This window comes from Tiliqua scincoides, chromosome 7, assembly GCF_035046505.1.
Source record: "Tiliqua scincoides isolate rTilSci1 chromosome 7, rTilSci1.hap2, whole genome shotgun sequence".
Taxonomy (NCBI): Eukaryota; Metazoa; Chordata; class Lepidosauria; order Squamata; family Scincidae; genus Tiliqua; species Tiliqua scincoides.
In genome coordinates, this window is record NC_089827.1 from 68,349,424 (window position 1) to 68,376,312 (window position 26,889).

Here is a 26,889-nt window from a genome sequence, read left to right on the forward strand (position 1 = left end):
CAGATGTTTGCAGATAAATCTTACATTTTCCCCCTATTCTTCATACATTTCAAATGCAGATATCTCAGCCTGAAACATGGAAGGTCATCATTACTAATTGAATTTACTTCCAAGGAAGGGTCATATTCTTTGACATTAAAATGTGCATCCTAATAGGATTTTGTGCTATCAACTAAATTCAAATGGTGTTATTTTTGAAATGCCATACGAAATGCAAACGTCATACAGGTTGAGTATTGCTGATTTGTAATGCTTGGGACTACTAGGAGTGTTCTGGATTTTGGATTTTTCCAGATTTTGAATGCTTGCATAAACATAAGGAGATATCTTGGGGATGAGACCCAAGTCTAAACATGAAATGCATTTATGTTTCAATTATGCCTTATACACAGAGCCTGAAGGTAATTTTATCCAATATTTTTAAAAATATTTTTGTGCATGAAACACAGTTTGTGTACATTGAACCCGTGGCATAGCTGGAGGGGGGCGGAGCACTCAGCCTAGCAGGGAGGTGGGCGAGTGGCCCCTCCCTTCGGAGCCATTCCCGGCAGGGGGGGCAAAACGGAATCGTTTTGCTATCATTCTTTTTTACTGCTTTTATTGCCACTTTTTGCCATTTCATCATTACTTCTTTACTGCCCATTATGTACTGCTCCTTCTGATTGTTTTTTACAATTGTTTCTTGTTTTACATGAATTAGAGGTTTCCGATCAGCTATATTAAGTGTCGGCTCTTAATTTTTGTACGGTTTTATGATGTCGAAGTTGCATTTTATATATGTTGTTAGGTGCCTTGAGCACCCACAGCAGAGTGGAAAGGAAGGGTGTAAATGTATTAAAGTATATACCTACATAACGGTACAATCCTAGGCATGTCTACTCAGAGGTGAGTGTCAATGGGATTTGCTCCCTGGTAAGTGTACAGAGGACTGCAGCCTGGCAGCCCAATCCTGAGCTGCCTGGGGGGGGGCACAGCTGCAGCCCGCCAAGAATGGCTCCCGCCGCATTCTGCGCGCCTCAGCCTACCGCAGGCAGCGCCTTGGGAGAAGTGGACTTTTGTTCCCTTCTCCCAGGTAAGGGAAGCAGTTCCACAATGGGGCTACTCACTTTATTGCCGACCAAAAGGTAGGTGGTAAAGGCTGACTTTAGGGCGCCAAGCCCTGCATGAACAGACAGGATCTGGTGGAGATGAGTTCCACCAGACCCGTCTCCTGCCTCCCCACTCCCTCACGCCAGCATGCCTCCCACCTGCCCTCTCTCCGCCCTCCCCACACCTTCCCCCTCCCCGGAACGCCTCCTCCCCGTCCCCTCCCCGCACTCTCCCCGCCCCTGCTTACTGTGCCGTGGCTCGGCGGTCTGTGAGACCGTCGAGCAGCGGAGGATGGGCACTGGCCCAGCGCTGGGCTAGCACAGGTGCTGGCCCGGCGCTAAGTCTCACAGACGTCCCTTGCGGCACGTTTGCAACAGTGCTCTCCGGCGGAAAGCCAGAGCGCTGAGCTCAGGATTGGGCTCTAAATCAATGAATCAGTGTGATATTGATGCAACACCATGCCCCTAATGATCATCTTTAGTTTTCTATGGACTAAGAGCAACTGTTTTTTATTTTGATACTGAATTGTCTGTTTCAAATAATTGCTAACTGCCCTGGGGGCTCTACAACAGAGAGGTTTATAATTAAAACAGTAATTATACTGAAGTATTTTCTGTGGAAATTTTGTGCCTGATAATGAATAAGCATCACAGGGCTACTGCCATGTGTTCTACATGGGGATCTCCATTCTTGGCATAACCACTCTTTAAAGTTAACAGCACCAATTCAGCAAAAAAGAAGTTTCTCTATCCAGAATAATAACTAGTTTCATTTTTGTTTTTTTTAAAGATATTTGGGTCTGGAAAAGTTAACACTGCAGGTAGGAAAAACATTCCCAGAGTCTTGAAATTGCCAGAATTTTCACATCTGCAAACGATTATTCACCAAAGCCATAACACATTGTGAATGAATCAGGCACGCTTCCTCTTTGTGGAACCAAGTGGTCCCCGCCAAGCAGTCACGAATGAACTCCAGGGCAGGACTCAGTAGTAGGTGAACAGATTGGAACGGTCCAGTCCATGTTTTGTGGTCAGATGTTCTCCATGGATGAACACCACTCTGAGATGTAAAACTACCTTGCATGGAAGTAGGTGGGGAGGCAGGAGCACTTTTCATGAACAAGGGGCGACACAACAGTCAGGGAGCCCCTGGTCCACTCACCCAGGAAGGAAGTGTCGAGCAACTCTTTGAATCTAGTTTTGTGTGCAGTGCAGACAGTAGATGGCAGCTATAACTATGAATACCGACAGAGCAATTGTGTCCTTGGATTAATTAATTCAGAACTAAAGGCACCATGTACCGGTCCGACATAAGTTCCTGCCTTTATCTTCATTCTGCTAGATGAACAGTGTGGGGCAGTGATGGGCATTTTGTTTCCTGTGTGCAAAGTTGCCAGATTCCCCTATGGCATTCATGGAGTCGTGGTTAATCCACATGCCCAATTTTAATATTGGGGTTCACTGCAGTAAGGGATAAGCATTTGTGCAGCTCAGTCACTAGTTTAGTTGACCAACTCTGATGTGGAGTCTTTTACAATGATGGCCATTTCATTCTGGGCTCCTAATGCTTTCCTCATTATGCCACAGGTGGATACATGGAAATGAGGGTAGGAGTATTCACATACATGTATGTTTCCTGAATTTGCTCACATATGGAAACTATACATTTGGGCACTGAATGGCTAATACCAACGGTTTGTGACTTATGATGTATGCAGGCAGATTTACGTTTTAGCCAGTTGCAAAAACATAAGAAGTTTAGGATTTAAACCAATATCAAACATTATATACATCTTACCACAAGTTGAACTCTTCCTCCCTTGAGAACTTCTGGGTCTATCTCAGGCAAGAAATGTTTGCTGTATAGTGGTTAGAAAACAGCAGATACATTAGTAACATATGAAAATTAATCAGAATTACTAAGACCAGAACTGAATGAGCCATTTTAGGTGTGAAAATGAGCTGGGCATGTCCAGTGGAATTTTTGATTTCATTTTCTTCAAACAGCAGATTTTCTAAGTCATGCCACAACTGCTTTTCTAAGTCTAATGGCCCAGTCCTATTGAGGATTGAGAGCCCAATCCTGAGCTTGGCGCGCCAGCTTTCTGCTGAAGCGCACTGTCTCAAACATGCCATAAGGCATGTTGGAGGACCCTAGTGCCTGAGCAGGCACCTGAGCTGTGCTGTTTGGCATTCGCGTGGACCAGTGGAGAGGTAAGGTGAGGCGTGGGGGGAGGTGGGGAGGAGGTGTTCTGGGGAAGGGGGAGGTGGGTGGAGGGCAGGGAAAGGGTGGGGAGGAGGTGTGCCAGGGAGGCTGGAGGTGAGGGTGGGGAGGAGGCATGTCAGGTGCAGGGAGTGGGGAGGGAGGGAGGGAGGCAGGACTGGTGGAGCTTGGATCCACTGGATCCAAAACTTCTGCGTTGGGCTCATCACCTGACATGGAGGCACTTGATTCGCCTCCGACCTTTTGGTTGGCAGTGAATCAAGTAGCCCCATTGCGGGGCTACTCTATTTACCCGGGGGAAGGGGGCGAAAGTCCCCTTCTCCTGAGGAGCCGCCGGTGGCTGCCTGAGACGCACAGGATGAGGCGGCAGCCATTTTCGGCGCTGCCGCAGACCCGCACCTCGGGTAGCTCACGATTGGGCTGTCAGCTATCACATGCAGTGCTCTGTTGGTGGACATTTTGAGAGTGCTGCTGTGTGAGGCGGCAGTGCTCCCAGACCATTTTTGGAGCTGCCTGGGCCCACAGGAGCAAGTAAGGCAGTAGTGGGAGCAGAGAGAGGATGTAATGGGGGCTGGAGGGGGATGTAATGGGGGCAAGGAGGCTGCAGGAGGGTTGGATCTGGCAGCAATGGCACACACCAGATCCTATCCCCCTTTTCTGCAGCCTTTTCTGAGGCTTCCCATTAGGGCTTCGGTCCTATTCAACGTATAAGATGGTGAATTTTTTGAGAGGACTATGCAGTTCCCCTGGCTGGTTTCTGGTTTTCCCGGGGAGCCACGGCTCACAGTTTGGGGAACCAGTGCACTACAGTAAGCTGAACTGAAATCCATGAGACTTGGTTCTGAATTAACTTGTTTAGAAATGGGTTGCAAGACATTTACTGCCTGGTAGCTACTGGTGTCAAATGCTTAGCAAAATATCATTAAGAATTTTGGCTCTTATTTTCAGTGGGTTTAAGAAATATTATTTTAAAGAATCGGGTTAGAACAGATAAGGTAATCAGTTACTGCCAGAAAGGGGAAGATAAAATTCTCAAAATGCAGGTTCTTTTATAGTTAGAAATTTATCAAATTTACTAGTTTCGGGAAGGGGTATAAATTACACCTATCGCTATCTGATCTTATTCAAGCAGTTTATTGCATAGCAGCAATCTTGGGTTTAGTTAGATAAGTCTATCAGCTGCTTGACCACATGGTTTCGGATGCTTTCCTAATGATGTTTGGCCATCAAGTTCAGGGTAAGTAAGATCAGACACAATATCTAAATAATCTTAACAAATGCCGTTGAAGTCATTGACGCACCACACAAGTTTCTTGAACAATTCAAAAGGACCCCTGCTGCATAGAGGCCATTATATTTCACTTTTGAAAATGATGCCGTTTTCCTTTTCTAAAATTCTAAATGAAAATTAAAGTCAGTGAATAATCCAAAAACAAGCAGCTGCCACCCTTGGGCCTCACTGATAACAGAAAGAATTAAAGATAAGTGGTTGTATCGAAAGTTAGTTATGACTAAGCATAATAGAGTTTGCTAAGACATATTAGTTGTGATTAAAGTTGCAATCTTATACATGCTTACCTGGGAGTTCAATGCTTACCTTGGATTCAATGGGGGAGTTCAATGCTTACCTGGGAGTTCAATCTTATACATGCTTACCTTGGATTCAATGGGGTTTACTTCTGAGTAGATATATTGTACTGTAGGCTCACAGTACAATCCTAACCTATCCTCTAATGCCGCTGGAACGAGCATTCCACTGGCATAAACAGCTCTACTGCTATTGCAATGCAACAGTACCAGCAAATGATTGCTTCCATGTTACAATGGACTGAGGATGCCCACCGGTGCAGGTAAAGTCATGCAGGGGGTTGGAGGAAGGAAGGGAGGGGAGTGGGATGGTGTGCGCAGAACAGGGAGGTGATGGGCAGGGGGTAGGGCAAATCAGGCTTGGAATGGAGGCATATTTGGCAACAGTGGCACCCATTGAATCCTAATCCTCTTCCTGGGCCTAATCCACTTTCATGTGTCAATGCACACTTGTTCCAGCAGATTGGTGGAACATATTAGCAGCAACTGTTACCTTGCACATGCCTAATCTCATCTGATCTTGGAAGTTAAGCAGGGTCAGGCCTGGTTAGTACTTGGATGGGAGACTGCTTGGGAATACCAGGTGCTGTAGGCTTATACCATAGTCTTTCGAGACTGAAGGTTGCCAACCATCTGGTGTGCTCCCTGGGGCATTTGGTGGGCCACTATGAGATACAGGAAGCTAGGCTAGGTGGGCCTATGGCCTGATCCAGTGGGGCTGTTCTTATGTTCTTATTAGTGGTGCAGATCTGAGTTGACCCATGATAACTGCTGGGGCTTTCCAAGGGGTAAGGGAAAAAAATTCTCCCATACCCTGAAGAGGTCTCTATGGGGTAAAAGATTATTTAAGAGATTATATTATGAGTTGGACTTGTATTTTCTCTGGTCTACCATAACTTTCCTTGAGGATCAAAACTGTAAATAAAATACAATATATTTTATATGGACTAATTTTTAACACATTCACACACATTTCCTTGGCACCCCAGTTCCTAAGGATATTGACTTGAAATCAACATTCTTATCTGAAACAAATGCATTGGGTGCAGTGGTTCCCAAACTGTGGGTCAGGACCCACTGGTGGATCCTGACCTGATTTTTGGTGGGTCATGTAAGGGTGATGGAAAGATCGATAACTAATTGCCTTAAGCCCTGAAGATATTAAAAAATCAGATAGCTGCTAACTGCCCTGCAAAGTACTGAGCTCCCACAGTTTGCAAGCATGTGTAATTATGGAGATATAAATGTTTGGGGGTCTTTTTTCCTTGTTATTACTTGTAAATAACTAAATAAGACATTTCTTTCTAGGTTACCTTTTTAAAAAAATCTCATAAAGCTAGGTGGGTCCTGATAGAGTGTCATTTTAAAAAGTGGGTCTCGATGCTAAAAAGTTTGGGAATCACTGCCTTGCGTTTGAAGTGTCTAGCAGAAGCAGCTATACATAATAAATGTGTTGCATATAGATGAAATGTAAAGTGCTGATTTTGAAAAGTGCCAAACATCAGTAGTTTGTCATGACATCAACTAGCATACTCCACTCTGAGCAATTTTCCTAATTAAATAAAATATAAACACGGTCATCTTATGAACCATATCCATCTTATAGCATAATCCTAAGGGTGCCTTGTGCCGGTAGTGTAAAATGCTTTGAGACAGTGTAGGAGTTAGTGGCGCCAGCAGGAAGGCCTACGTCAACCCACCGGCACCACTTTTCAGAGCAGGTAAGGCCTGTGCTGGGCAGCAAAGAGGCAGGAAGGAGAGGGGGTGTAATGGGGCAGAGGGAGGGTGGTAATGGAGGCAGGTCAAGCCCAGGAAAGAGGCAGGACTGGGGCACTTGGGTGCACTGTATCCTGTCTCCCTTCCTGGGTAAATTCACCAACACTGGTCTACTCAGACTTTCACTGGTGAATTAGCAGGTACAGAAGATCTGTTGCTGCAGCTGGGACTTTCCTTGGGGCAAGGGGGCAAATGACCCCTTAACCCAAGGAGACCTCCAGGTTGCTTTGTTTGGAGCCTGCTTTCGTCACAGCCAATGCTGAAGGGGAACTTGTCCAAGGAGGATAGAGAGGCTGTTAGGAGGGGCCCTGAACACAGTGATGGGGGGCCTTGTAGGCTGCCACCCCCATCCTGCCATTCATTGAAAACTGATTGCCTGCTAAACCGAAGCTGCACAGGTTTGATGCACATTCCCAAGACAAACAGCTTGCAAGTGAAGGAAGGTGCGGGGAGTCAGATCACCAACCAGCCAGCTGAAATGCGCAGGGAACATCGCTGTGTGCTGCCCTGCTGCGTGCATAGCGTACTGCATGTCGAGCGTGGAGTGTGGAGTTTTGGAAAGCATGGATCTCCCTAAGGAGTTCATGATCAATGTGTTTCATCAGCCTTGTTAAATTGTGACCATGATTAAAAAATGCCTGTCTTCTATCTTCCAGCCCTCTCCTGACACAGCCCGAAGATAATTCTGAGGAGAGGACGGCAATTTTAACTACTGCAGGGCAGAAGAATCCCACTTACTGGTGACCTGCAGGTGACACCTTACTGTTTGGGCTCCGAGTTGACATACCCTTCCTCGAGGAAACATCATATTTTGCTTGCTAAAAGAAATCCATTTGATTAGCTAGCGAGGACATCACCAGCTAAACAAACAGACATGTCTTTCTTCTAGAGTTTTCTCAGGCTTGAAATGTTGTCAGATTCTTTGAATAATATAAATCTTTGGTATTCTTTGCCTCTCCCCCCTCCCCAGAAGATTCACTAACCCTAACCCTGCTTTTGCATTTTAAAAATAAAAAGGACATCTAATATAAATAGACATATACTAGGACACAAATATCCGGAACACAAAAAGAACAGATGCAAATGTTCAATACAGCTGTCCAGGACGCAATGGTCCTGTCATGCATACACATGCATGTATACTTTAGCATGTTAATGCATTATTTAGAGCAGTGTTTCTCAAACTGTGGGTCGGGATCCATTAGGTGGGTCGCGAGCCAATTTCAGGTGGGTCCCCATTCGTTTCAATATTTTATTTTTAATATATTAGACTTGATGCTACCATGGTATGTGACTGCATTTGGGGAAATGTTACAGGCCTGTACTTTTAACAGACTACTATGTATATGCTTTTAACAATGATAGTAAATAGGACTTACTCCTGGGTAAGCGTAGGTAGGATTGCAGCCTAGGATTGTTAAAAATTTTCCTGCTGCTGATGTCACTTCAGGACATGACATCACTTCCGGTGGGTCCCGACAAGATTCTTTTTCTAAAAAGTGGGTCCCGATGCCAAGTGTGTGAGAATAACTGATTTAGAGAATCTAGTTAGTTATTAAATTACAATAATCTAAAAGCAATCCGTAACGTGAATGAGGAAAAAAAAATATTTTCCTGCCCTTTCTACAAATTGAGCCATTTGGGTTTCTGACAGAAAAACATCCAGGAATATTATGAAGAGATATTGCATGTTGGCATGTCAGAGCAATTCACTAAGGTTTGTGGTAGAATGGGACGCATAATTTATTAAATTAATTCTCAACGGGAGTGAGTTTGAAACTTGACAATGTGGCCCTTGGCGAAAAAGGCCTATTTGTTTTAGGACAATTAAGAAGGGTTTCATGTTACATGATGTATTATTACAATCCAAAAATCTAATTTATAAAGGCAGTGATCTCACCATTTTTCATTTCTGGGACTGGTTCCTTCATAATCCCAAACCTGTGTATGAAGCCACTGGTATGCTCGCTCTTTGCTTTTCTCTATCTTCTCTGCTGACCTATCCATGTGAGTCCATTCTTCTTCTTTATCTGTGAATGAGAAATATTTTTTGAATTTTACAGTTCCATAAAAACCACTGTCAAGATACAACCAACAACACTGACTTAAAGCAGCAGCTCACAAAAACATTTGAGCACTACAACGGGGCCATGATGCAGTGCTCAAATCTATGCCAAAAAGCCTTACCTGGATTCCCCTGAGGTTGCTTCAGGTCATGCTGGCCTGCTGCAGGTCTCCAATAGCTTCTGTGGGCCTCAGAATGCCTCCCAGATGCAACAGGAAATCACTGAAGGAAATGAGAAGTAGCCTCCTGTCACTACTGAGAAGCATTTTGAGACCAATGGAGGCTCACAGTGGGATGGTGTGACCCAGAAACAGCCTCCCGGGACTCCAAGTAAGGCTTTTTAGCACACATTTGAGCATTGGGTCACTACCCATTGCACACTGAGTCACAAACCACCAAGTGGTTCATGACCCACAGTTTGGGACACATTAACGTAACCTAATCTGCCTTATCATTTCCGCGACCCAACAAAACTGGGCTGCAGTCCACCGGTGGGTCACAACCCATGGGTGGGTTGCAACCCACAATTTGGGAACTGCTTAGTAGCATTTTGATAGAAAGCTCCTGCAGCAACTGTTACCCTGTACATGCTGGATCTTAGAAGCTAAGCAGGGTCAGGCCTGGTTAGTACTTAGATGGGAGACCGCCTGGGAATACCAGGTGCTGTAGGCTTATACCATAGTCTTTCAAGACTGAGAGCTGCCAACCATAGTAGCATTTTGATGCACATATTCCAGGACCTGAGCTCACAATGCAGTGAAAATAAGAGAATCAATAGTGTGATAATGTAATTCTGCTGAAGAAACACAACCACGATGAAGAACAATATGTTTCTTATAATAAGTGGAGATATGGGAGCTCCAGAGGAATAAACATAGAAAGTCCAAAACATGAAAACTAGGAGAGGTTACTAAGTCCTGACCCCCCACTAAATGGCACCTCCACATCTTTCTGTTTTAGCACTATGCACTCAGTGAGATGGTTACGTAATACAGAAGGACAAGCAGAAAGAGACCATCACATTCAAACATATGTGAACCAAATACAGCACCAGACAGAAGTGAGGTAATCTCCTGTGCAGACATTGCTTCAGAAATGCAGGAGACACTCAAAAAACTTATTTACCAACTCACACCAGCTGGTAGGAGTCAACTTAAAATGAAGAAACTCACATTGGACTATGTGATACAATATGCTAAGTATGTACAAATATTGGGCAGGCTTTTTGTTTTGGGTCTTTTTCAGTCCAGAAAAGTCTAGATCTTGTGACGGATGTTGCAATGTGCAAAAACACAATGGAAGGTGGTGGAAAGACACTGCCAAATTCATTCCTGATTTTCTATCCTGTGAACTTGGACCAGTGTACACAAGCAGCTTGTATCACCTATACCTGCTTCCTCCAATCAATGGATCACCACAGTGCCCTGAAGGATCACTTAAGCTCTTGATTACGTGCCATGGGAACTTACCCTTTGTGAGCATTTTTTACTTCCAAGGAACAACAAGGAAGTTGCTCTTCGTACAGTACCTCAACCTGCTCTGCATCGTTTTCTCTGGCCATCAGAAACAGCCCAAGTTTTGTGGCAAAATTAGTTTCCTGCCTATCAAGGACTTCTGGGAAAGTTCCCAATTACAGTTGGCCATTGGTAACTATCCACAGGAATTTGGTTTCCCTCCTGTGGATACCGAGATCTGCGGATACTGGGGTCCGCTTTTAAAAATGTTTTAAGAAGTCAAAAATATTGGCTTGCCTACCACAGCATTGCAAAACTGTGCCATTTGGAGGAAAAATCCATTACGGGGTACAAGCCATGATGTGTATGCACAACCTCCTGATTTTAGAAATGGGCTATGTCAGAAGGCCAGATGCAAGGGAGGGCAGCAGGATGAGGTCTCTTGTTATCTGGTGTGCTCCCTGGGGCATTTGGTGGGCCGCTGTGAGATACAGGAAGCTGGACTAGATGGGCCTATGGCCTGATCCAGTGGGGCTGTTCTTATGTTCTCAACTACAATTCCCAGGAAGCCTTGCAGGTCTCTTGTTATCTGGTGTGCTCCCTGGGGCATTTGGTGGGTCGCTGTGAGATACAGGAAGCTGGACTAGATGGGCCTATGGCCTGATCCAGTGGGGCTGTTCTTATGTTCTCAACTACAATTCCCAGGAAGCCTTGCAGGTCTCTTGTTATCTGTTGTGCTCCCTGGGGCATTTGGTGGGTCGCTGTGAGATACAGGAAGCTGGACTAGATGGGCCTACTGCCTGATCCAGTGGGGCTGTTCTTATGTTCTTATATGATTGCAGCACCCTAAGTGGCACCCTGGAAGCCACTTCCAGTTTGCATGACCCCCCTCCCTTGATCCTGGCTCACCGCAGGAGAGCTCTGTATCTTATCTGCCTTCCCTGGTCTGATCCAGTGACACAGGTCAATGTGGACTTGGGGTGTCACCCCTGGCTGACACGTAATTGGCTTCTGGAGTGCCATTGGTTGCCCTGCAAATGGCATGGTTTTGCAGAGCTATGGTAGGAAAACTATTTTCTAACTTATTTTGGCTTAAAACACTTTTAAAAGTGGACCCCAGAACAGTGAAATCTGCGGGTGCCAGACCTGTGAATAAAGCTAAACCACTGTATTCTATTTACAGAATAGGATACAATGACATCTAATTTCTAAAGAAGAGAAGTTGTCAGGCAAATAAGAATAATACACCAGTGCGCAGACTTAAATTTTCATCATATTGTGACATGTTGTCCACTTCCCTGAGCGATAAAGAGCTCCAAGGATAGCACTACCTGGGTTTGGCTTCCTTCAGATGAGAGAGAACTGGAGACTTATGGAGTCTGTAATATTTGATTCATTCACAAATTTATTAAATAAATCTGATGAGGAGGAAAGATGTACACCTGTTAAGACAACAGGCCTGCTCCCCCATACCAGATTCCCTGGGAGTGGGGGCTTTTGGCCAGATTATAGTAGTCCCCAATTCTCTCTGCCTCTCTATGTCCCAAACTGTTGTTTTATTTTCACACATATTCATAATTACAGTGGGCCCTCGTTCAGGACCCATGGATTTGATTATCCGCAGGTCCTGAACCCGCAGGGTTGGCTCAGCATGGACCCTCCGGAGTGCTCCTGTCACCTCTGGACACTGTTTTAAGCCCCATGGTGAGACTTGCCCAGACCTCAAAAGGCCTTATAAAGGGCCCAAAACGCCATTTCTGGTCCCCCTCTCCCCAAAAAAAACTGGAAGTGATGGAGATGATGGGTGACAGTTTCCATCATTTCTAGAGGGTTAAAGGTGCCAAGACCTGAGATTTCATTATCTGTAAGTTTTGGCATCTATAGGGGTTCCAGGAACAGAACCTCTGTGGATAATGCTGGATGTCCTTGTATTGCCTAACCATGAGCTCCCATCAACGGACTATTTTGGGCTATTAATCAGCCATCTGCCTCATAAAGGTTGTCCAGCAGTGCAACAATATCCATTATTTAACAATCTGGTCTTTTCCATGCTGCATTTCATGCAGCCTGACAAACATACAGCCCAATCCTACATGACTCCCTGCTTGACTATTCTTTGCAGAGTCCCTGTAAACAACAGAGGAAGTGCAAGATGTATCCAGCGTGTTCTGCACTTCCTAATTTGTTTAAAATCAGTGCCATGAGAGTGCAAGGCAGAAGGGGTAGGGAGCAGATCACCTTCAGCTGCTTCTGGTACCATCATATGCAAATGTGATGTCTTTTAGGGGAATATAGCCATTTTGAATAGGAACAATGCATAAGTTATAGCCTTTCCAGATGATTGACGAAACCTGGATGCTGCCTTTACCAAGTTAGGTAGTGCCAATGCAGGTCACCAGCTTGATATCTTGTCTGCCCTCCATCTCACACAAAAACAGATGAGGATAACCACATTTTTGCTACCAAAAGAACAAATGTCTGAGATGTGTGTGTGGGTATGTCTGTGACTCATAATTCAAAAAGGTGTTTGCAGATTGTTGTGAGGGGAAGTAAATGCACAACATTCAAATCGCATCCGTGTAATCAGTTCATATGATAACGTACTCTGCTGTGCGCATTTCAGCCATATCTTATGTATGTTTGGTTGCCCTACAGCAGAGGTATTTAACCTTTTTTGTGCCATGACCCCACTAAATCCATCTGGGGACCCCACCATCAATTCCAGCCCCCTTCCCAGGACCCTATTCGCCCACCTCAACACCCTTAATGGCCATTCTCCATAATGTTCTCCCAGCAGTGTTCACTGTAACCAAATATTTTTATTACAGAGAGCAGAAAAAAGTTAAATAATACACAGCTATATAAAATGCACATTTATATAGCATTATAGCAAGCGTCTTCAACCTTTTACAGGCCACGGCCGCAATAAATAAATAAATAAATAAATAAATAAATACTGGAACCCCATCATTGATCCCACCCCACTCCCAGGACCATCTTCCAGCCCCCATAATGCCCTCCTAGCACTGTTCACTGAAACCAAATATTCTTATTAGAGAGAGCATACAAAATTCCCATGAAGTCAGGCACTAGTGAAAGCTGTTTTAGCACCATTGCTAAGAACCTGAGCAGGCCAGGGAAACCGTTTTGCTAGGATTGGGCTGTACGATAGGGAGAGAAGCCTGTAGCAGATGGACTAGCTTGGCAGTACAATTTTCCAAAGAATTGCAATGTCAAATCCAGAATGAAGGAATCTCAAAGTCTTAGAAATGTTCAGGAATTTTTTTTAAAAAGTCTTGTAAAATCAGTTGTGTTCCAACATAAAAAATAATTTGCAAACCTAAACTAATCCATTTACACAAGTAGAAACAGGGACAGTAATGCTGAAGCCGGCTTGCACAAAATCTGCATGCAGATTCCATTATGTTTTCCAGAAGCAGCTCAAGTGACAGCCAAACCGCTTTTTAAATCATCCCAGCTCAAGCATAAAAGGAGGGTTGATGGCTCGCACAATCTAGTTTTGCTAGTCTTGGCTGGCTGGCTGTTGCTGCTGCAGAGGACTGTTACAAAAAAAGCCCTGGATGCATATGTGGATTGAAGACTTTGGAAGTGCAAGTGTAAGGTAACAATCTGAGGGCCCGATCCTGTCCAACTTTCCAGTGCTGGTGCAGCCATGCCAATGAGAGGTGCACTGCATCCTGTGGTGGGGAGGCAGTCACAGCGAACTCCTCAAGGTATGGAAGCATTTCTTGCCTTATCTCAGGTCTGCATTGTGGCTGCACCGGTGCGAGAAAGTTGGATAGGAATGGGCCCTAAATCTAAAGAACGGGGTATTCTGTAATTTCAGTAGAATGTTGATCTTCTCCTGAATATATTCATGTTAGCACACAGGCTGAAAAATAACGGCAGTGTTATCAGTGCTCTATTGGTATTTCATATTATTATGAAATTAAATTATATTGTATAAATTATATGTGCTATCATGCACACAATTAAGGGTGAACCTGCAGTAGCAGCCAGCTTCTCTGGAACTCAAATGGTTAATAAAATGACCAAATAACATATATGCAGGGAAAGAGGGGCCTGAGTTAAAAGGGGCATACGTGCAAGAGACTGCATCCATTCTAAGATTTAAAACCACTGTTTAACTTTTCTGATTTATAGGAATAATTCACCTCCCACACAAAACATCAGCGCTACTGCTGCCAAAGTAAGATTAATAAAGAAAGCAGTCATTCAGCCCATGCATCCTGGATGAATTTCAGATCTTTGAAACACTGTGCCAGTATTCAGATCTAATGTTCAAGACCCCCCCCCCTTTAAAAAAAAACAACAACCTGGCTTGATGTTGCATTAAGGAAAATGGGAGACAGGTATCACGGCAATCTTATTTGTGGTCTGAAAGCAAAGCAAAGTAATTGGGATATTTACTTATAAAAGTAAGTGGCTTACACTTTGATCCTAATGATTTGCACCAGGATGAAGACTCTGGAAACAGAGTTTGCATTAAGGAAAGTGCTTATAAAAGGAGAACAGGAAAATAAAATGGACCCTGTGTACTTATTTTATTGTACCCTTCCTTTCTAAACCAGTGCTCCAGGATCAAAACTGCAAATGGGTAAATGTGAACACTTAGAGGAGAGTTATCTATATATCTGTATACGCTTCCTTCGGACAGCTACTTATACCCATAGCGTTTGCATATGTTAAATTACATCAGTTGCATGTACCAAATACACTAGTGCACATGAATTTGCACCAGTGCAAGCTTCTGCACTTTCAAGAGTTATTCCTATGCATGAATAAACAAGATCAAGGTAATGGGTGATATGGATTCTCACATATTAGGCAACTTCCTATAGGGTCAGACGATTGGTCCATCTCGCTAAGTATTGTCTATCTTCCAGCATCTTCTCCAGGATTTCAGATGGGGCCTCACTGAGCTCTACCTGGGACCTTCTTGATGCAAAGCATGTGCCTGCTGAACTCTGGCCACTCCCCAAATTCTCCTTCCCTGCAACCAACAACGGGATGCTTCAAGGGAAGCCTTCAAACAGGAGATGAAGACAAAAAGTCATCTTTCATCCTTGCTCCCCAGCAGCTAGTTTTCAGCGGGCACAGTTTTCAGCGGGCACATTGCTGGGCACAGAGAGTCCCATTGTCCCAAACACAATATACCCATTGTGACTAAAAGCCCCGGGCAGCCCAATCCTAACTAGTGTTTGTGCAGCCAGGTTGCATGGCCTGCGCTGTATCCAGTGCTAGTTGGGAGCCAGATGGAGTTCTCTTAAGGGTAGGGGGGTATTTTTCCCCTTACCCCAAAAAGGTACCAGCCAGTTCTATGGGACTACTCAGATCTCTACCAGCAATGTAGCTGGCAGAATTCTGAACAGCCTGGTATAAGACTGACTGGCCTGGGAAGGGGGTTAGGATATGGCAGAGGATGCCTCCACCAATTCTGTCCCCTCCTGATCTGCCCCTGTTTCACTATCCCCCTGCCCTGAAATGCCCCCTCCCCACTGTTGAGATGCCCTCCCACCACCCTGTCCCAGGCCCTGCGCTGCTTGCTAGCATACCCACCTCAGCTGGTGGCTGGACCTCTGAATACAGCATCAGTGGGGTGGCGCAAGTCTTCCTGCCAGAATGGCTTACTTGTGCAGTGTTGCAAACAGCACCTCTGTGACACCTTTGGTTCGCACAGCAGCTGCTGCACTGGTCAAAGGCACACATAGGATTGTGCTCAGAAAGTCATTTTCTCTGCGGTTTTGTGTAATCCCCTAATATTTCTCTCAACAGTTTAGAAATCATGGATCACTTTGTGGGTAAAATCTATCCTTTACACATTCTCACAGCTGCAAGAACCTACACATACATAATGATGGAACAACTAGGGTCAATACTGATTAAAACATACTCATCGCTTCAGTAAACAGATTTTTTTTTTTAAATAATGGAAGCATACACGCAGAAGGTACAGTCACATTTATATGCCAACTGTATGTTGCCTAACAGAAGCTTCAAGTCACAGCAGAAGTGGGCACCTTGTCTTGCTGCCTTGTACTGGGCAAATGTTCCTACCAGCAGAGCAGGAGTGCCACATCACATATCAGCCGTCAGAACATCTAATAATAAATAAATAATAATAATAAAACTTTATTTTTATCCTGCCCTTCTCCCTAACGGGACCCTCTACATCTACATTTCTACTTTGCCTCCCTTGCAGCAGATATCATTTTATCTCGCCAGGTCGAATTGCCAAAGGAAGAGAACAAACAGGATCATATATCCTGGCTGCAATGAAAGGAGATATAATGATGCAAAGTAGTCTAGAGAAGAACATAATGGAAGAAGAGTTGGGCCAAAACAAAACAAGTATTTTGAATGAATGAATGAATGAATGGCTCTGTTGATTGATAAAATGTTTCTGTTTACTACTTAGAGCAGTGTTTCTCAAACTGTGGGTCAGGACCAACTAGGTGGGTCGCGAGCCAACTTCAGGTGGGTCCCCATTCATTTCAATATTTTACTTTTAATATATTAGGCTTGATGTTGCCATGGTATGTGACTGCATTTGGGGAAATGTTACAGACCTGTACTTTTAACAAGCTACTATGTATATGTTTTTAACAATGATAGAAAATGGGACTTACTCCTGGGTAAGTGTGGAGAGGATTGCAGCCTAGGATTGTCAAAAGTGTTCCTGCTTGATGATGTCACTTCTGGTGATGACAACACTTCTGGTGGGTCCTGACAGATTCTCATTCTAAAAAGTGGGTCCCGGTGCTAAATATGTGAGAACCGCTGACTTTGAGAATTTGATTAACTGCAGCACAACCCAGTTAAGCTGCCCTTAAAAAGGACAGCTGCATAGGCTGGACTATTTAAACACCGAAGGAGCTCAGAAGGTGGCAAAAACCAGGTCTTGCAGAGCAAAGTGCATAGCACTGTCTGAGTTGCGTGGATGACTCCAATTTTAAGGAGCATGCAATCTATTAAGCATTTGAGGAAAAAAAGGGGGGGAACACAGCCAACATTTTAAACCTGAAGGCGATCAATAAATAACACAGGAAACTGATGTCTAATGAAACAGTGACTGTATATTACATGACCGCTTGACAGATTTCCATTTATAAAAATCGCATATATATTTTAAAAACACACACACACATTTCAAAGAGCATACCGAAGTCACTGAGCACCGTGACAGCTCAAGTAAATTTTAGCATCTATAGCCGAGGCTACAAGGAAAGCCTGACAAAAATCTAAGAAAGCAGACCTGGCTGAGAGTCAGGAGTCATGCTTATTATATAGACGTCCCAGGGGTTTCTTTCCATCAGGGGTCACAATCGAGGCAACAGAAGCAATGTCATGATATCAGAGAAAGGGCCAATTCAGACCTGCTCCCTGACAGTCAGTGAGGTCAGGGCTCGCGGCAAATCATTGTATTACAAGGGAATAGTCCCGGTACACTTTTAGAACTGTCATCTGAACAAACAAGGCCAGGTCATCTGAAGGTTAAATCAGAAACCTTTGCTGACAGTATAAACAGCATATTCTCTTTAATTTCATATTAATTTTATTACATATAGGCTGCATTTTCTTAAGCAGTCTTTGCTTTTACTCTAACGTGAGCCATTGGTTTAGCATAAACTCATCTGCAATATTGCACATGGCTAATATTGCACATGGCCCGTTGAGTACAATGGGCCTTACTACCTGATAAGTCTATATAAAAATTGTAGCCTAAGAAATGCTTCCTGACTATCAAGCGAATACATTCTGGAGTGTTTGCCATACACAGTGCATAATTATTATGCAGCTATTAACAGAGAATGTATCTCTACGGTCGTAGAGATCTTGAAGGGAAAACACCATTAATATGCTCTTGCGTGAGTCATCCACATGTAGAGTTCTGCATAGGGCAGCCCAATTCTAATCTGCACTGGTGCAATCAGGCTGCATGGCCTGCACTGTATCCAGCGCAGGTTAGGTGGTAGCTGGAGGTCTCCTTGATAAGGGGATATTTTTTGCCTTACCCCAAGTAATGCCCCAGCCTGCCCCATCAGGCTACTTGAATCTCTGCCAGTAATTTAGCTGGTATAAGTCCGAGTGTCCCCTTGTAAGACTGCCTGGCTTGCAAAAGCGGTTAGGATACGGTGGAGGAAGCCCCCTACCAGGCCCGATTCAGCCCCCGCTACACACTCCCCTGCTCAGAAACACCCCCCTCTCTGTCTCAAGCCCCTGCGCCACTAGGTGCCTACTTTATCTCTGCCAGCAGCAAGGGACTCAGATCCAGCGCTGGCGGGCCGGTGAAGGCCATCCTGCCAGCAGGGCTTGCTCTTAAGACCGCATAAAGCACTTTAAAGTTCCTGACAATGGTTCGCACCAGCATAGTGGCTGCTGTGCTGATACTTCTGTGGATTTGGATTGTGCTGCAAGTCTCATTTCTGGGACTGGGTATCCCTTCACTCACAAAAGGGCGCTCGACATGTTAGCTCTCTGCATCTGGGTGTTGAGCCATGCGCAAGATGACCCACGTTGAATTAACCTATGCAAGTGTACCCTAACAGTTGGTCAGTGGCATGCTGATAACTAGTTGTGGGGCAGGGTGGGATGAGATGGTTGTCAATGCTGACCCTCACTTCAGTGAGTGACTAGTTTTTTTTTGGGGGGGGAGTGGGGTATAACACTGGCAAAGTGCGTGTTAATCATTTAAAGTGTGAAGAATCAGACTGGGAAGCCTACTTGAGACATATAACACATGCTCTAACCCTTATTACAAAAATGTGGGGTTCTTTCTTGGTCAAGAGGCTATACTGTTCTACAATCCCATTATTACATATTTGAAACATTTGTAGCCATCCCTACAATTTCTCATAAAAGTGTCTAAATCTAGTGTACTTACTTTCTATTTGTGCAGATTAACTGGAAAGTGTAAAAGGGATACGGCTTTGTTCTTTTCATTTACCCTCACCACATTTTTAATATCTAGGTTTCAATTTTGTCGTCTTTTTCCACAGTGTTTCTTTTGATGATGTGAAAATTGACGTTTCACATCATCAAAAGGAGTTCTAATATGGCTGATCCACAACTTTATTCATCATACAAAGAAACTGAGGCACAAGCGGGTGTTTAATATTAAAAATGCCATCACAAAGAAACAGCATTTTTGGAATGCTGTGGGTCTCTGACCTCACTGACACAATTATAACTGATACAATTAATGTCACATAAACAGCGTGGCATTCCATCTACAGGATAGATAACATAGGAATTTCTTCATAAGAGATGTAGCCCATTACATGACATGAACAAAATGTCCTTGTAAAAGTCTTCTGTCTCCTAATCCACACACTGAAAAATATTTTAGTAGTTGCGGTAGGCAATTAAAGGTATACCTATACGTGAATTTACATTGCAGAAAGACTCATCCTATTTTCCTTGTGCACTAAAACAACAAAACACACTTCATATAAGAATGAGAAGAACCCTACCTTTTAACTACACTTTAAGTATCTGCACTTGAATACCAAAGAGTGGTTAAACTCAAATTGAGTTTTAATTGATCAATTGATTTGTCTCTTTATGCAATGGGATGTATACAGCTTGTCTGAATATGAGCGGAGATGCATTACCTCAGTGGAATGTCTATAATTGACCCATATGTTGAAAGAGAATTTGAAGTATCTGAGGGAGTCTTTTAGCTCATAGTAACTGTGTGGCGAGTGAAAAGAGAGCAAATGATCAGAAAAAAAAGAGAGGGATGATCAGACAAAATGCACAGTGTGTCCACTTGGAATGTCTATTTTTTTAACAAGAGTTATTCAGTTCAGGTATTGTAGTATTTCATTTTGTCCTCCTTTCCAAACCCTTCCTTCAACATTGTCCCCTTAACTGAACATATTTGAATTTAAGTTGTTACTAAAATTATCTGTCTTTTGCACTCTAAGACCTGGGTCACAACCTTATTTAGGGGCAGGAAATAGTTATCAGGTCACTGACTGGTCAGATGAAAAGGATTTGAAATGCTTCAGTACTCAGGGGTTTATCCTGCCAAGGAACTGCCTCATGCAGTATAAAATATTCCAACATTATTCTTCCTCTTCCATCTATAATTTGTGTGGGATAGAGAAAAAAAAAATTACTTCAGAGCAGGAAGACAAATTTGGGAGGAGGAAAATTCAAAACTTTAAAAATTAGAACTGAAAGTTCTAAACTGAACGTTTATCACATTCTTGGATAAATAATAAAAATTGCCCTTAGCAGTTGCAGGGTGGGGGTGCGGGAATCATTCCTATTGATATCAAGAGCAGTTTAGCTGCTCACTGGGAAAAAAATATATATTGCTCCATTTTTTAAAATGTATAGTTAGAAGTGGAACAAAACGGGGATAAATAAAAACACATAAAACTGCTGTCTGCACTTCTCATTTTTGTAAAAAAAAATGTGCAAAAAATTAAAACTGTTTTATTTGGTTTTAATTTATTGCTTAAAGGGTGGCTTCATAGGTAGTGACTGCAGCTGCATCTGTTGACACTGTACCACCTGGTATCACCTACCTACTTTGAAATTTATAATTATAATGTAAAGTTTGAATGAAAACACATAACATGGCTTTCTGCCTTTGGAAAACACCACAATCCGCTAAAGAAGTAAAACTGTTTTTCTCACCGTATATATATTTCTACCTTTGGAAAACACCAAAATCCACCAAAGAAGTAAAACTGTTTTTATATATATAAAACAAATAACACCATCACAGGAAAATAAGAAACAGAATGAATGCATCATACAATCAACTCATTTGAAAAAAAAGATATACAAAAGAAAGGAATACCACTGGCTTGATATCATTACATATTTACTTATCGTATTAACATAACAAAATGAAGATAAACCTCCCAACAGAATTGAGAAACACACACATTCAGTACTAAGCATCAATACAGGAACCACTGTTGGTAAAACTATGAAATTAAGCATACAGAATCAAACTGGATCTCTTCCAAAACCTTCTGAAATATATAACTTCCACTCCACTGGTTAGATGGACTGCTCTGTCTGTTTATATTTAAATTGTGCTTTTGCTTCATGAACTCTATAAAGGGACCCCAAGTGCTTAATTTAAAGTCAGTTTTCCCCCTTCTCTCAACCACAGTGAACCCAATCCTAGCCATATCTACTCAGAAATAAATTCCATTGTAGTCAACGGGTCTTACTCCCAGGTAAGTGTGGATGGGATTGCAGTCACTGTCATCTTGACTAACTTTCATGTTTTGAACAACTGTTCCTTCAAAACTGGGGCTAAAGGATCCTTCCATCTATGGACAATACGCATTTTGGTAGTGTTAGGAAGAATTCATATAACTTTCTTTTTTTTCCTGATTTAGCATTGTCATCAACATGCCCCCCAAAAGATCACATTAGGGTTCAATGACAGTTTTAAACAGGTATTCACAGAAATGGCATACAGCAATTTGGTTTTTTTCCCCCAGAAACATTCAATTATAGGACACTTCCACCATACATGAATACAATCTGGTCAAAGTTGTTTGCATCACCCACAACCATAATCTCAATTATGATAATTTTTATTCAGCCTCTGAGATATCACTCATATAATATTTTATGGACATTTTTTTCTTGATATCAACAAATGGAGAATAAGCAGAAGGTTGTGATATGCTGATTTTATAGTCAGAGATGCTTCTAAACTGGTCAACACACACAGCTTGTAAAGAAAACCAAGGCTTTGTTATTCCCTTTCACTCATTTTTGCTCCAGGGCAGCAGTTCTCAAACTTTGGATTTCCAGAGCCCTTTACACTCCTAAAACCATAGGAAAATCCAGCCTGCACTTGTTTGGAGTGGTGCAGCCCCGAGCCAGACACTGAACAAAGAGGGGAATGAGCTGGCACATGGGAGGAATGAGAGCCATGAACAACGGAGGCAGGAAGGACAGAAGAGCAAACCAGGTAGGGGGCAGGTAGAGGCTTCTTATGGGGTCCTTAAGGAGCCCATGATGGGGGTCTCGGGGGCTCCTTGGACCATATTTGAGAAACTCTGCTCCAGAGATTATTTTAGTATTCCTCATAGCAATTGCTAAGGATTCAAAACTCATAATAATGGTGACAGCAGGCAGTCTTGCCTGCTATCATGAGTGATGGAGAAGGGGTTTGGCTTTCTATTGTTAATGAATACAACAGCAAAAGAATGGTCAGGAAAGGGTTTGCAATATTTCAAAAGTGCCATACCAAATTTCAGTCTCTCCAATACTTCAAAGAGCCACATTCTAACCTGTCAAATGCTTTCCCAGCACTGAGGAATACAAAACGTGCTTCATAATTATAGTACGAACCAAGCATTAGTTGGTAGATCAATGGCCCTTCTGGTATTATCAGAAAGCAATCACCTTGAAATAAAACCAGCTGGTTCTAAATGTACACAGATGGCAATGCATCTATTGATCCTAGTAGTGCACATAGACTCCAAGACTCCAAGTTCTTTTGGTTTAAAAGCTAAGCAGGGCAATATGATGCTGCTGAATCCTTGTTGTTGTTTAAGAAAATAAGAAAACAGGGCTAGGATGCCCATGGTGTCTAGTAAGCCTCCTTAGGGAAAAAAAAGTATTGTACCAAGGAGAGACTTAGGGCCCAATCCCATGGTCCGCACCGCGCCTCTGTGGCGCGGACCACAGTCACAAACGTGCTGTAAGGCACGTTTGTGGGGCTTACCACTGGGCTCCTGCCAGAAGTGGCTCAGCTCCGACTGGCACTGAGACACCGCCCGGCGGGTGCCTGCGTTCCACAGCTTGGTGGTGCCTGCCACTGCCGGGCTGCAGAATGGCAGACGGGGCAGGGACAGGGGTGTTCCGGGGAGGGGGGGAGTCCAGGGTGATGCAGGGAGGGGGTGGGGAGGCCGGCATGATGCAGGGAGAGGGGTGTGCCAGAGGCTTGCCTGGGGGTGGGCAGGAGGAGGTACCGCGGAGCTCTGCTCTGCAGGTTCCTCGGCACTTGTGGAGGCTGTGTGCCTTACACAAGCACCTTTACTTTAGCTGTGCCCTTTGGGTGCCGCTAAAGTGAGTAGCCCCATTGCCAGGCTGCCTCCCTTACCCGGGGGAAGGGGATGAACATCCCCTACTCCCAAGGTGCCTCCCGCGATAGCATGGGAGGCGCTGGATGTGGCAGCAGCCCTCGTGGTGCCGCCAAGCGGGGACTCCTTGGGTAGCTCAGGATTGGGCTGCCTGAAAGTATAAGCAAGCAAGCAGGACAAAATTAGTACACAACTGGTTATTCAGAGCATTCTGTTGTACTTAGTGCATAAGCTTTTGCTCAGAGCACAGTGTTTAATGTTTGGCCCCATCCATACCACTTCACATGGTCCACCTACTGGAAGTACCACTGGAGGTCACTGGCGAGGATGTCAACACCACATCATGTGCGACATCACGCAACATGACAAACACCAGTAAGGAAGCCTTTTCAATCACGTGAAAAGCACACACTGGACCTCCTACTGCTGCTTGTTGCATTGCATTGATGGTCTCACTGCCAGGTGGCAGGAGTCTGGGGGTCCCATGAGTACCACTGGACTCCACCCCAGGTGACACCAGTGGTCCTACTAGTTGAGAAACACTGGCTTAAAGGAATGGGCATATTTCAGGCTTGCTGCACCTGCTTTGTTCTTTTACAAGGACACAGAGGTCTTCCAACTGCAGCCATATTTAACCCATTTTTGTCCGGCCCACAGGTGTACACATTTGGTCCCTGTCGCATATACGCAATGCTGGGCAGAAATGGCTTAAAATATTGGCAGCGGTGGTGAGCCAGATGTAAAATAGTGGCTCAGTGGGAAGACTCCCAGCCCAATGCAATTAGGAGCCAGCCCAGAGCATGCAGCAATGCTGATGCAGGGTGCACTTCATGCTATGGGCCAGTCAGGGACCAGGCAGCTCAGGAAAGGTAAGTAAAGAACATTTTTACTTACCTCTCTATAGGCTGCCTGGTCCCTAGAGGCGTTCTGTACTGGTGTAAGTCTGAGGAGTCTCTGGGGGCTGGGAAGTGAAGATAAGATCAAGCATGTGCTAGTGCTGCTGACATCCACCCCCTTTCACCCCCAGCCCAATCCCCTCCCCGATCTGCCTGTCATTGCCAACTTACGGGCAATGATGGAGGTTCTGTGGGCAGCTGCTGCTTGTGCACACCCTTCTGGGTCTTGCACTGGCAGCAGCTCTTCACAGAATAGCGGAGTGGCTGGGGCGCCAACAGCCTGTGTGGTCCTTTGACAGACTGTGAGATCCATCAGCATATCGTGCCCAAAGAAGTGGGCCTATGCAACCTATGAGCTGTACACTGGGGAACATGCATGTGCGAGCACAAATGTGCACCTTAGTTTCAACAGACCAGAGCAGGAGTGGCCTCCACAGATATATTACTGCTCCTTCTTGCCTGCCTAGCCAGGTGAGCAAAGAGAAGGGAGTGAGCCAGGGCATAGGAATCTAGAACCTGCCTTCCTTTCTCTTCCCTTTAACTCCAGCACCATCTTCTTCCTTCTGTTCCCACCAGCCCAGGTTGAAACAGCACGTTCTGTTCGTCCTATTTGTTTCAACAGGATTGGGTGGATCAAGAGGAAGGACATGGCGTTGGCCTGTAGGTATAAGAAAGGAGGCATTGGGAGGACTCTGCATTCTTCTCCTTCTTGCGCAAGGAGAAGAAGGAGGCAGAACTCCTGCAATCGTTTGCAAAAGCAGCCCTGGATGAAGAGGTAGGCTCTTGTTGCTCCTCACTCTCTGAGTGAGCGGGAAGAAGATCAGATTGGTGACTGAAGTGGCTTCACAGCCAGTGGGGTTGGTGAGTAGCCCCACAGCGCCATTTGCCAATTCACCACTCGAAGAGGCCACATCAGTCATCTTCATGGCTAGGCTGGATCAGAGATTCTAATGCAGGCCACTAAGACTGACTGGGATTGCGGCATGAGGACCTCATCAATGGCAGCTGATTCATTCCCATAGGGTTTGCGTCACCCCCATGTTGGACCTCCTCCCATGCAGTGGGTGGGGCGATGGCTCAGGCAGAGGGCACGGTGATGCATCATTGCCCTGCTGCTGGTGGTTTTTTTGGTTAGAACATTTTATAGAACGGATATATTTCAACACAGTTTGTTTCATTTCATTCTGTATTAATTTACGCATCCAGTGATATATAACATGATGGCATTATTCAAAAAATATCAAGATTTTAAAAATTTTGGCCGGTAGTGGTGTCACCCACCCCCCGTGCGTGTCATCTGGTGCAGCCCACACCCCACATTTCCCTAGTGACACCAGTGGAGTCATGGAAAGGAAATGTATTGTGATACCGATTTTAAAAGCTGAATATCATATATTCATATAGCTGAATATATTCCCCCCTGCTAACTGGGCAGAGGCATCTTTTAAAGCGGTGTCTTTATATTTCCTTAGGGGAGAGCAAGTGTCCCTCTTCATCCCAGAATGGCACCTTTTCCTGTGTGTGCGTTTTAAAGATCCCTTTGGGGACATGGAACCATTTATTGATTTATTTTAGTACGGAAACCGCTTTGTGAACTACTGTTTTTGAAAAGCGGTATAAAGTGTTCTTAAACATAATATACACAAGCAAGAACTGACCGATTCATCTTCCTATTAAGCAGATACATTGTCTGTCTACAGAGATAGATAGTTGAGGGAAAATACATGCATTTTGTTCAAAGTAAAGGTCTGTAATGGAGAAAGACAAGAGTGGGAACTAACAGGGTCCGTGACACAGCTATAGAGGAACAAAAGCATCAGACATGCATTAAACGCAACCAATTAAGTGAGCTTTAACTCAAGCTGCACTACCGTATTATATTGTCAGCATTAACATTTCAGGAACGTGTTTCATTAGTTGACTTTTAACCTAATACTGCAGTTATGTGACTTTTATTCTATAGGATTTTTTTTTTAATCTCTTTTTGTTATACAAGGGCAGGAGATTAGGAAATCAGGGACAGATTTTATTTGTGCGTTTGACTTCAGACAATAAGAAAGTGGTCAATTTCAACGATGTAACTGAAGCTTCAGCGCTTGCATTGTGAGGGCCCGGCAGTCCCTTACAACTTTGCAGAGCACTGCTGTTGTGAACTGGGTTTGCACTCTGCCAGCAAAGCGGCTCTGACCCATGGAGAACACTCCTTCAGATCAACACTGCCTCGGGCTTCTCTGCGTTCTCCAAGAAGTCTTACATTTCAGGCATCAAGTTGAATTTCTTCTGGAGATGATTAACCCAAACCCATGACAGATTTTTTCCAAGATATCCAACTCCTTATGTTTATTTTATCCTGGCTCTTTTTGGATGTACTGGACACAAGTAACCTACTCATTTTACATGTTAAAGGGCTGGTGGAGAGCCATTAATTCCTTAAAATAAGAAAATATTTCAATGTGCAGGGCTCTGTTGTGTGAGCTCACACTAGATAATAAGAACCAAAGCCATAGGACTATGATTCTTGAGTAAAAGATTCTCTTCTGTATTGGAACAGGATTTTTTTTTTTTAACATTTTATCTGTGGCAAAGAACATAAGACTTTGGAGAAAAGCACAATGCTGTCATGTTAATCACTGTGATACTATAAAGGCCAGTTACATGTAATTTGGCAAACAAGACTGGAAGTAATGAAGAATGTGTTTCTTACAAGG

At 44.0% G+C, this 26,889-nt stretch overlaps 1 protein-coding gene and 1 pseudogene across 1 annotated transcript in view; one reads left to right on the top strand and one right to left on the bottom strand.

The window, feature by feature from the left end:
• Positions 1-26,889, bottom strand: part of LRRIQ1 (leucine rich repeats and IQ motif containing 1) — a 131,312-nt gene that overhangs the window by 11,506 nt on the left and 92,917 nt on the right. Inside the window, exons 23-24 of the mRNA XM_066634309.1 lie at positions 8,576-8,705; positions 2,887-2,947 (exon numbers count right to left, since the gene is read on the bottom strand). Of these exons, the coding sequence (XP_066490406.1) occupies positions 2,887-2,947; positions 8,576-8,705 (191 nt within the window). The remainder of the gene's footprint in view (positions 1-2,886; positions 2,948-8,575; positions 8,706-26,889) is intronic.
• LOC136658021 (5S ribosomal RNA) lies at positions 5,375-5,494 on the top strand (annotated as a pseudogene).